The sequence below is a fragment of the Pseudorca crassidens genome, chromosome 14, assembly GCF_039906515.1.
Source record: "Pseudorca crassidens isolate mPseCra1 chromosome 14, mPseCra1.hap1, whole genome shotgun sequence".
NCBI classification, from domain to species: Eukaryota; Metazoa; Chordata; class Mammalia; order Artiodactyla; family Delphinidae; genus Pseudorca; species Pseudorca crassidens.
In genome coordinates, this window is record NC_090309.1 from 69,980,576 (window position 1) to 69,992,990 (window position 12,415).

The 12,415-nt window shown below is 45.3% G+C and overlaps 1 protein-coding gene across 1 annotated transcript in view; it reads right to left on the reverse strand.

Moving 5' to 3' along the window:
• Positions 1 to 12,415, reverse strand: part of PLB1 (phospholipase B1) — a 201,933-nt gene that overhangs the window by 64,646 nt on the left and 124,872 nt on the right. The window contains exons 20-22 of the mRNA XM_067703362.1: positions 10,784 to 10,855; positions 9,919 to 9,993; positions 7,811 to 7,874 (exon numbers count right to left, since the gene is read on the reverse strand). Of these exons, the coding sequence (XP_067559463.1) occupies positions 7,811 to 7,874; positions 9,919 to 9,993; positions 10,784 to 10,855 (211 nt within the window). The remainder of the gene's footprint in view (positions 1 to 7,810; positions 7,875 to 9,918; positions 9,994 to 10,783; positions 10,856 to 12,415) is intronic.

The window sequence follows — 12,415 nt, forward strand, 5'->3', positions numbered from 1 at the left end:
TCAGTCTTTCTTATGGCTGACTAATACTCCACTGTGTGGATACACCACATTTTCCTATTCCTTCATCTGTTGATGGACATTTGGGTTGGTCTCATCTTTTGGGTACTGTATATAGTGCTGCTATGAACATTCATATACAAGTCTTTATTTGAATGCCTGTTTTGAATTATTTTGGGTATATACCAAGGAGTGGAACTTGGTGGGCCATAGGATAATCCTATGTTTAGCTTTCTGAGGAAACCCCAAACTGTTTTCCATAGCCTGCTACTATTTTATCTCTTGAGTTTAGGCATGTGCTATGATGTGGCTAAGCAGCTACTTACTTGTATGACAAACATATTGGCCACCGAGCAGTGGCTGGGGGCCCTGGGGACAAAACCGTGGTCAGAAATGAAGAATGTGCTCAGGAAGCTCGCAGGATAAGCAGGGAATGAGAAACATCCATAGTTATAATAACTTATAGGCTGATGAATTCTATGGGAGGTAATAAAGTGATAAGAGGTTCAGGAGCTGGAGGAATGATTTACCCTCAGAGGTGTGTGTGTGGTGGGGGAGGAGAGTTTAGAGCAGGCCACATGGAGAAGGTCATGTCTGAACTCAGGATATGATGAGATAAGGATGCGGTGTGGTAAATCGTGTGACGTCCATAAAGAACGGATAGTTGTACAGTTTGACTTAAGTGAAGGGCATGGGAAGGAGACTAACAAGAAATAACACTGGAACCATAAACAAAATGAAAAAACAACCTACAGAATGGAAGAAAACATTTGCAAACGATGCATCCAACAAGGACTTAATTTCCAAAATATACAATATACAAACAGTTCATACAACTCAACAACAACAAAACAAACAACCCAGTCGAAAAAATGGGCATAAGACCTAAACAGACATTTCTCCAAAGAAGAAATACAAATGGCCAATAGGCACATGAAAAGATGCTCAATATCGCTAATTATTAGAGAAATGCCAAATCAAATGGTACAATGAGGTACCAACTCACACCGGTCAGAACGGCCACCATTAAAAAGTCTACAAATAACAAATGCTGGAGAGGATGTGGAGAAAAGGGAACCCTCCTATACATACGGTGGGAATGTAAGTTGGTGTAGCCACTATGGAAAACAGTATGGAGGTTCCTCAGAAAAAAAATTACCATATGATCCAGCAATCCCACTCCTGGGCATATATCCAGACAAAACTCTAATTTGAAAAGATACATGCACCCCCATGTTCATAGCAGCACTATTCACAATAGCCAAGACACGGAAACAAACTAAATGTCCTTCGATAGATGAATGGATAAAGAAGATGTGGTACATATATACAATGGAATACTACTCAGCCATAAAAAAGAATGAAATAATGCCATTTGCAGCAACATGGATGGACCTAGAGATTACCATACCAAGTGAAGTAAGTCAGACAGAGAAAGACAAATACCGTATGATATCACTTACATGTGGAATCTAGAATATGACACAAATGAACCTATCTACGAAACAGAAACAGCCTCGTGGACATAGAGAACAGACTTGTGGTTGCGAAGAGGGCAGGCGTTGGTGGAGGGATGGAGTGGGAGGTTGGGGGTTAGCAGATGTAAGCTATTATACAATATATGGAATGGATAAACAAAAATGTCCTACTGTATAACACAGAGGACCATTCAATAACTTATGATAAACCATAATGGAAAAGAATATTAAAAAAAGAATGTATCAATATATATATATATGTATAACTGAATCACTTTGCTGTATAGCAGACATTAACCCAACACTGTAAATCAACTATACTTCAATTAAAAAAAAAATAACATTGGAAATGTATGTTAGGGCCAAAGGCCTTTTATGCCTGGCTAACAATTTAGGAGCTTAACATGAATATTACACATATATACACACACATACACACATACATATACATATATATATTTACTTGCATATATACGCCTGTCCTATATCTATCTACCCCTTTACCTTATATACATACGGACTTGAATCCAAGTGCATTTTGGGAATCACACTTAAATTCCTTCTGCCATATGTGGCTCTGTCCCCTCAAATCACAAGTTCACCTCCCACTCCCCCAGGGCACCTCCTCCCATAGTCACTCCAACTTTGACACAGCTCCATCTTTCCTCAGATGTGCCTTTCATGGTCTCTAGCAGCGCGATGTTGCAGTAACTTGTCAATTAGCTTTCAGCCTTGGAAGAAGCCTAATAGAGCATTTGTACCACAGGGTGACCCACTACTTCAGTGGGGAAAGAAACCCATCATTTCAGTGGACCACTGCTTAAGATGGATAAACTGAAATCTGTCTGCCAGGAGGCTCTCTCGACAGCCCTTCTTTACCAAGTAACTCTATAACGAGGGCAGTAAAACACAGAGAACAAGATGCTTTCGACACCAGCAGGCTACATATAGCCTGCTTCACTCATCAACATCCAAATCATGGTGTATAATCACACCTGCATGGGAAGCTGTGTTAACAGTCCGTGGGATCAACGTTCAAAGAGATCTCTAGGTCTTGCCTCCTTCCATGGAGACATCTTGTCTACCTGACTTCCATGCTGTCTGCAGATGTGGAACTGCTGGTCCCACTGAGGATTTCCTCTCATTGGAAAAGGAAAAGTCCCTGCCTCTTCCCTATGACAGCATGCAAAGTAACACATGCATAGCTGTGAATGTGTGTATGCAAAATATAGAGATTAGTGGTCTTCAAATTCGAGCATGCATCAGAATCATCTGAGAGCTTGTTAAAACACAGATGGTTGGTTGCCACCCTCAGAGTTTCTGATTTAGTAGGTCTGGGGTGGGCCCAATCCTATGTGGCTAGAAGAACATTATCAAATCACAAAGCCAGCTGCACACATTAGCACACATCGACGGGGCCAAGCCTGAGAACTTTCAAATGACCTCTTCTCAAAGAAATGAGGCTCTGGGTAAAAAAGGCAACAAAATGGAAAATAAGACCTCCTCCCTTCAACTCTAGACGGTTTATTTTAGCTCCTGATGGCGACAGTCAATCACCGTATTCTTGTTGCCATGATGTGTAATACAGTGAATTCTGTGAACACTAACTGGTGTGTCAAGGCTAGGGGACATCTTTGAGGCTGGTAAAATGTGGAAGAGATGGATAGATTTGCTTTGAAAGCACATTGCAGTTTGCTAAAGGGGCAGCTGAAACTGGCCATTCCTGTCTCCTAAATTTGTAGCAGGCAGAAAGGAAACACACATATATGCGCGCACTCGTGTATGTCCACATCTACGCGTGTGTGTATACACACGTGTAGATTGGTGGGTATGTTGGGAGGGGTGGTTTTCTGTTGGTCATTCTGTAAGGAACGGCCTGTAAGAGATAATAAACCAAATGAACCAAGTCTAGATGGGAGGAGTTTGACTCAGCTGGGATCTTATTCAAATAGAACCCAACACACATTTCATTGGTTTGACATTCTGGAGACCTTGATTTGAGCTTTGTTAATATTATCGTATATGATAAAGACACAGCCTGGAACCACAGCAAAGCACTTTAGCAATTGCTCTCCTTGGGGACAGAACTCTTTAGAGATAAGATTACATTTGTGTGGCTGATTAGCTAAACATTTTCTGGTACAAACTGTCCACCACCTTGAAAGCAGTTGATAAACACATCATTCACTCATCAAGATCTTTACAGAAGGGGCCTCTTATCAGAAGGCCATCCAAACTAAGATAAAAGATCATGAATAGACAGAAAATGGTTGACTAGAGTAGAGAAAGGGGAAACTGCCCGTTGGACATGAAAAGGAACAGCAGACTTGACGCTTGGGAGTTTTGTCTTGTGTAACCCAACAGCTTAAACCTGGGGCCATAACCTGAAAAACCAACTTTCTCTCGACTGTCAGCTACGGCTGCCCAACCCTTTTGCTCTCAGATTTTAGGGACTTATATAAGGACTTCTGCAATGGTGGTAAACTGCTGGCACAGGTTGGGCCTTGTTTCTGTCTTTGAAGTGCGTTGGCATAAGTTTATGTGAAGAAATATGTGCCTCGCACACAGTAGGAGCTCAAGAAATGTGTTCAGTTGAATTAAAGGCTAAGGAAGAGGCTCTGTGTCAGAGACTACAGCTCTCAATGCTTTAAATGGTGGGAACTGCAGGGAAGGGAAATACATTCATCTGAGTGTCTTGAGGGTGAGTTTGAACTTGTCCAGTAGGCTGGTCACGCCGAGGGGACAGGCAGGCTGTTATATTCCCTGTGGGGCGTCACTACTTCCTAGTCACAGGCTAGGTTAGGCCACAAGACTCATGAGCAGGTGGTGACTATAGAGACGGTTTCAGGACGTACACTGGACAGTACACAGCTGATTCACAATGAAGTGAAACTCCTAGTGGTCACCCAGTGCCTGTAACCTGGGCATTTTTCATAGCAGCGCTTGAATAGCTCATTTTAGCCAAATGGGTAAAATAAATCACATCAGGGACTTAGAAAGGAATCAATAGCTTAAAATAAATGAACTGTTCTAATTGATACTACTGGTGACAGTGGCACAGAATTAGCTTGGTGGACTCCTATTTTCAAATACTATGAATTTTCCCCTCTGCAAGGAAGGAGCAGCTTGACTTCAAGATAGCCAGCTTCAATGGACAGGCGATGAGCCCTGTGCCCTCTGGCTCTTTATGGCCACTCTTCTGTTTACAAAATGCTACTCCTTTCCTCACTGGGAAAACCTTAAGTCATCTACCAGGCCCAGCATGTTATTCTTAGTTATCCCAACTATGTTAGGGACAGGGCCGTGAAGTAATATAAAATGATGTAAGTACTTATGAAGTTATAAAGTTCACAGGAGGTAGCACTCAGTAAATTGCATGTATGCACTGACCAGAAGGGAAAAATTGGAAGCACGCACGTGTGCATTCATTTATTCATGCTACCAAATAGCGACTGTTAATAACAATTACTTACATCAGCTCTATATATCCCATCCCAAGCCCCATAGATCAGTAGGAGAGGTTCATCACCTGTGGGCTCTGAATGGTGTGAGGGTGGGGCACCCGGGCTGCCAGGGGCTGGGACCTGTTGATGGAAGCAGTATCTTATTTTGAAATTATCACTTCTCCTTAGCTAGGTGTAGCTGTGGGTTGGTTTGAGAGAGACACTAGAAAAGGGGACTACAAAGAAGATTTTTGAAAACAACTCTGAAGATAAAACAGTTATTTTATAAGAGAGTCTTAGTGAAAAGTTGTCTTAACGGAAGGCATTTTGGTCCACTTGGTTTTTAAGATCGTTTTCAACTCTGGGAATTTCTGATTTGCGGAAGTAGGAATACTCCATGATTAAGATGAGTTCACCAACCATCATCAGGCTCCTACCATGTGCTGAGTCACTGCGGTTGTAAAGATAAGATGACCTGCTCTTACAAGTACGTATCAGAGGCCTTCATCTCAATTAGAAATTGCCAACATGATCTCCAGAAGAGTGAACGACCTCACCAGTACAACGATCATCAAGGGTAATAATGACGTGACCCTGTGCTAAGTCTTTTTCCCACCCTGACAGCCACAAGTATGATTAAAATGTCCAATCATAGATCAAGCGCAGTAATGAAATGTGTTTTTTGTTTTTGTCCAGTTAGTTGTTGCCATTTTTCTAAAGACACTTTTCAGAGGGACTCAGAGGCGCAGGCCCAACGTTAGCCCACGAGGGCTGCCACCCAGTTGGCCAATGCTAATGTTTTGGTCCCAGGCCCGCTTGGTTAGATCAAGGAGGCATAAATCTATCCATCTGCTTATCCAAACAGCTTCTGTCACCAGAGTATCTAAGATCTCAAGGCCTTGAGATTTCTTGTGCTTACATATTCAAGTGCCAATAAACAAGATAATCTTCAGGGTCAAGGAATAAAGAAGAGATTCACATTTTATTTGGCTTTCAGATGTTCAGATATGCTCTGATGGATTGGTTGGTTATCACTGTCATGATGGGAACATAATCTAGACAAGACTGCAAAATCTTTACACATCATCCTTTCAGAATGATAAGATTAAAAGAGGATGGATATCATTTCACTGTAAAGAGTACGGCTATTAAAACATTCAAATTCCCCCCTTCCTCTCTCTATACATACATACATCTTTGAGGTTTTGCTGTTGGAGGGCCTACATATGAAGCTAACAATTTGTTTCTGCTACTGAAGTTCTGCTAGTAAACTAACCAATACGAAGGGGCTGTCACTAAGTACGGGGGGAAAAAGTCTAAAGACTAAGTGTGTGTGTGTAAGACTTTTTTTAAAAAGACTTTTACCTTATTTATTTATTTTTTGGCTGCGTTGGGTCTTTGTTGCTACGTGCGGGGCTTCTCTAGTTGAGGTGTGTGGGCTTCTCATTGCGGTGGCTTCTCTTGTTTTGAAGCACAGGCTCTAGGCACGTGGGCTTCAGTAGCTGTGGCACACAGCCTCACGGGCTCTAGAGCGCAGGCTCAGTAGTTGTGGCACACGGGCTTAGTTGGTCTGTGGCATGTGGGATCTTCCTGGACCAGGACTCAAACCCATGTCCCCTGCATTGGCAGGGGGATTCTTTTTTTTTTCTTTTTTCTTTTTCTTTTTTTTTTTTTTTTTGCGATACGCGGGCCTCTCATTGTTGTGGCTTCTCCTGTTGCGGAGCACAGGCTCCAGACACGCAGGATCAGCGGCCATGGCTCACGGGCCCAGCCGCTCCACGGCATGTGGGATCTTCCCAGACCGGGGCACGAACCCATGTCCCCTGCATCGGCAGGCAGACTCTCAACCACTGCGCCACCAGGGAAGACCTGTAAGACTTTTATCACCTATTCCATTATTCTGCAACTTAGTCAAGAACACCGAAGTTTTGGTGAGAAGATTTTTAACTTACTTGCCTGTCATTTGACTAGATTTGAGCGTGTAGAGCTAAGACAGGCATGAAGGGCGGGCTGACACTTAAACTTGTTCTACTAATACTCAGCAAAAGGAGACAAAGTGACTACAAAGATTTGCACACTGCGACATCTTCAAACTTCACTTTCCATCCTGGCAGGCACATAAGAGGCATTCAACAATCATCTAATAGATGAGTGAACAAGTGAACGAATCAATGAACAAATGAGTCACCCTCCAGGACCAAGCAAGAGAACCTATCGCATTGTTGCAGAAACGCTCCTGGGTTGAGGTTGTGAGTCACGTGGGCCACCACACGGCTCTCCCGTGACCTCCCATGATCACGTGCACAGAGCCATCACTCAGAGGTTGGCTCACCTGGAGGAAAAGTTTCAGCCCTTAGGCAGCCTCTCTTTGGGAAGGTCTCTGCCTAGAATGTTCCATGAGCCTCATTTTCATGGCCCAGCACCAGTCATCTTGGAAACACAGAGAAGTAGTGAAAATGGCACGTTTGTAAGATGGCTTTCCAGTGTTTGAGTGCACTCTGCATATGGCTCTGACCGGGAGCTTGGACTGGTTATTTTTGCTTCCTGCTTAAAGGTAGTTTTATGTTTCAGAGAATAAGTTCACCTCATCGAGGCTTCCCAGCGGGGACAATGACATCAGCTCACTCACCTGACACTGGGCCCTTTGCAGAGCATGGCCTCGCACACAGTTAATGCTCAATAAATGCTTTCGATAATGTTATCATATTTTAGTTAAAGAATAATCAAACACAGGCATGAACTTACAAGTATACATACAGAGCTGTATGGCCTTGAAAACTTCTCAGGTGTATCTCAGATTGTGTAGAAAGCCCTGTCATCTTAAGGCTGCTCTTACATTGATGGTTTTAGACCTCAGATGACTTTAAAAATCACTTGACTCAAGCCGTGTACCTGATGTGGGAATCGTGTCAGAGGGATCCTTGTCAGGACACCTGATTTCCGTTCCATCTCTCACCTAAAATGAGACACATGGAGAAATAAGAAGAAATGGATCTTGCAACCTAAGAAACTGGGTGAGAAGTGGGCCTCTATTTTGGAAGATATCACTTAGTACAGAAACCTAAGCATCATGTAGGATTTCTCCCTCTCCTTCAACACTCACATCTGAGCGTCCACAACACCCTTTCCAGATGTTCCCAAGCCGGCCCCCCTTTCCTAGTCCCTCAGCCTCAGGCTAAGTTCAGGCCTTGTCCCTTCTTCCTGGAACATGGCCCTGTTCACCATCATCACTGCTGCCGGCCTGTGGGCTTCCTCCCCAGCCTTCTGAATCCATTCAGAGGACTCTTTCTCTCTCAATATAAAAATCACTCCCTTGCCCAAATTCTCAGTGAAAGCAGGAATTTTCATCCATTTTGCTTCTTGTATGTCCAGAGCCTAGAAGGCTGCACAGTAGATGCTCAATAAACACTTGTTGGTTGAATAAGCATATTTCCACTCTGTGCTAACATCAGCATAAAGTCCACCCTCCTCAGCACGGGGTAGGAAGCCCCCAACATTCCAGACCTGACTCTCTGTCCCTCCACATCTTCGTCCGAACACCTACGTCTGCTCTTTCTTTCCCTTTCCCTCCCTCTGTTTCCCTCACTCCCACCCACCTGGCTTGACTTTTGTCATCCTCAGGCTGAGGTCATGGGTACTCTTGGGGAAGGCTTCTCAACTCTCTCCTGCCTGTCATTTGTTCTTCCGCTGTGTTCCCAGAATACCCCGTGGAAACCTTACGGCACTTTTTACATTGTGCTATCACTGCTGGTTGACTCCACTAGACTGGGTTCCTTGGGACAAGCAACGTATTTGTGTTTGTATCTCCTATGCCTGGTCCCCGTCCACCCACCCACCTGCCCACCCATTTGGTTATTCGGCTAATAGTGACTAGGTACCTGCTCTGAGTCACTGCCCCCATGGAGCATGCATCCTAATGGTACACAGCTGGTATTCAGTAAACGTATCCTGAAGATATGCATTGCTCCCTCTACTATAAAACTCATGGCATGTCAGATACTGTTATATGTGCCTTATACTTAATAACTTATTACAATTTAATAGCTCTATTAGGTAGCACTATGACCTATCACCATTTCCCAGATTTGAAAAACTAAGGCACAGAGAGGTTAAGTCCCCCTGACACAGAGCCAGTAAGTGCAAGAGTCTGGATTTGAACCCCGAGCCAGCGCTCTCAAATTGCGGCACCACGGTGCCTCTCAGATGTATCCTTACTGCTGTGATATTAGTTAGAAAGCACGGGACAAGCTGATACATCAAGTCTTTTACGCCGTATCTCTTGGGCTTTGTGGTGCAGGCCCAGGCCATCAGCTTTGCCTACACCCCTGGGAGTAAACCGCACCCTCTTTTATCCAATAGGGAGGCAGGGGCGGTGCTGGGACCACCACCAAATTTGTCTCAACCCATATTGGTCCCCAGTCCTCTGAGAAGGAGACAACCTTCAAGTGTTTCTTGCATCCTCAGAGGAGTGTGGAGTGCCCTATCTAATCTTGACAGGAAGTATCAGAAAGAGACTCATGAGATAAGTCATAAGCAAGACATGTGTGAGGCAGGCCCCTAAGGTGTGGCCGACAGCTGAGGCCTTCCGGTCTCCATGCTGACAGCTTTCAGACTTCACCCCATTTCCCTGCCTTTTCTGGACTTTCTCTTCAGATTAAGGGCTCAGATGAGTTTTCAAAGACTTGTCAGAGATTTGGGGAGGGCCTGAAATTCTTGTCTCGCATCAAAATAGACGGGGAACAGGTAGTGCTGAGCCCCCCAACACACCCCGTGAAGCCATGGGATGCTGATTGCCGAGGCCGTTTTAAAGACGGAGCTGGAGGGCAGCCCTGCGTCAAGCACCAAGGGGACAGCCACATATGTGCTCCTTCACTCTTCTCCAACCTACCCATGGGGTCCAGGACACAAAGAACTGCCCTGGAAGACTTCAAAAAGACTCAGCAAGGTACGGCCCCTGGTTCATTTGCATGTTTGTCAATCACAGAAAAACCTCCCCGTACCTCAAACTTCGCCTGGGATTTCTGCAACCTGGGCGGGTAGTTGCTGTTCCTGTAGGTGAACAGATAGGGATTCTCCTGCAGAGAAAGGCATGCGTTGTAACCACGATCCGTATCCTGTAATCATCAGCTTTCATCACCCAGCAATGCCTTTGGCCAATCTGAAACATTCATACCATCCTTTAAAGGATGGGAGAAACATTCTCTGGCTTTTCTTCTCTGGACTGCTCATTAGTTCCCTGAGGGAGTTCATTAACATTTTGAAATTTCCCATTTGCAGCAGTCAGCATCTTTTGCTCTCTACCCGAGGTCCATGCCAACAGGCAAAGTAGGTATATTTCCATGAAAAGAGAACCTAATCTTAAGTTTCCCGAGAGCCAAGGCAAAGAGGAAAAGAGGGTGAATTATACGGTTCTTACGGCCTGGTAACAAAAACGTACCAATTCATCAATAAAGCCAAAAATCTGACTAGCATTAAGTGATATAAAAGAATTCTGTTCATTTACATTCAGCTATTTTTTCATTAATTTATTCAGCAACGTTAATTCTACACCTACTATATATTAGGCACATATTTAAGATACCCGTCTTAGCATTTGGGGCCGTGTGAGCTGTGCCTTTGTTCCTAGGCCCTCTACAAGCACGGAAGGGGCCTCACTTCTGTTAAAACAGCTCTCCTGGCCCACAGGTATAAACCTTAGGTGTGCCCAGGCCCAGAAGAACAGACCCGAGACTCTAACGGGCTAATGTCTCAACCAGGTAAGACCCACGTCGCAGCAAAGCCCCCTGCTTTGTGACCCCGCCTTTCTCCCCAGCTCAGCAGGAGGTGCCGTCCCCCGGCCCCCCGCCCCCTCCAGTCCTCGCCTACCTGAGAGGGACATTTCACTGGCCGCCTCTCTTTGGCACCGAATGGCTCATCTTTCTGTCCTGCTGGCTCCATCTAGGAAAGAAGGTGATGTTCAGAACAGAAAAGTCTTACACGGGTGGCAGCATCCTAGGGTACTACCACTGAGAAAGGCTCATTAGCTCAGTGTTTCTCAGAGTGTGACCCTGGGCGGGCAGCATCAGCGTCACCTGGGAACACGTTAGAAATGGCAAATTCCCAGCCCGCAACTCTGGGGTGGGGTCCAGCTCCCTGTGCTTTATCAAGCCCTCCAGGGATTCTGACGCGCGCTCAAGGTGAGGGCCCACTGCGGGAGAGGAACCACTGATTCCCAGCCCACCCCTCCTGCTACAGGGGAAAGTGAACACCAGGGAGGTTGAGCTGACACAAGGACATGGATGTCCAGATTCAAGCAAATCGCTCTCACGGGGTCACCGGCTACCTGATCACCAGGAGCCGGTTATTAGCTTGATGTCGCATCCCCCTCCTTGCTGCCCTGCTGCTGGCCGGCTCCCTGATTAAATTTCCCTCAGGGAGGAGAGTAGGAATGGGAAGGAAGGGCAAATAAATGGCTCTCGTGTAAACCAGCAGGGAATGAATGAAACCCTCTGTCACCTGGCAAGCCCCATGTCTTTACCTGGGACACAGAGGTACAGTGACATGGGACATAGCACGGCTCCACGCTAACAACTAGAGTGTCTAGCCATTCAGGAACAGTGATAGTGGTACCAGTGGCTGATAGAGGCAGCTACTTAAATGATAACTGAAGCCTATCTAACAACATAGACGAAAAGTGTATGGTGTACCCGCCAGAGAAAGCAGCAGAGGATCGGCTCAGGTAAAGACATCGGAGGGGAGATAGAAAAATGAAGGCAGTTGGAGAATTCAATGGAGCAAGGATTTTAAGTTCCTTCTGTTATTTTTAAATGTTCATTATACATTTGTAAACACTTAACAGAAAAATACAGTGGTTCTGAGAGATCACAGATTTTCTCTTGCACGCACCGTCTTCTACTGTTTGGGGACCTCGTGTTTGCTGTCAGCCCTGCTGCCCAGAGGAGCTGGGCTCCTAGGTCACCCGGTCCCTCCTCTCCCCTCCGCTCCCCTCCCACAGACCTTGACGGGGGACAAAAGTGCAGGAGGCTACAGGATGGAGCCCCCCTATCTGGCTCAGTCACGGGCTCTGCCATCTTCCACGAGCCCTTTAGATTCCTCAGCAATATCTTGCCCCGGCATCTGTGCCCAGCAAACAAGAAGCAAGGGAAGAACTTTATCTTCTCAGGTAAACTTCCTTCACCCAAACGGACAGGGTCAGATAAGAGGGTGTAAATAACCTTCTGTAAAACGAGTGGCAGCCTTTTGCTCAGGGGCTGGAGGAGGAACTGCACTCCCCATCTCCTTTCAGTTTTATTCTGATGGTGGACACTCCTAAGTATGGGATTCCAACCCAGAACTTTCAGGGCTGCCCTGAAAGGGAGTGTTCAGTGGGCCTGAGTCGGTGGCCCAATGTCGAAGTGGCCTGAGTTCTCTTCTCCAATCTTTCAAGAATTTAATCAATAATAGAATCTGGAAAGAAATGTTGAGAAAGCCACGTTGTGATAATTTTAGTCGAATGTA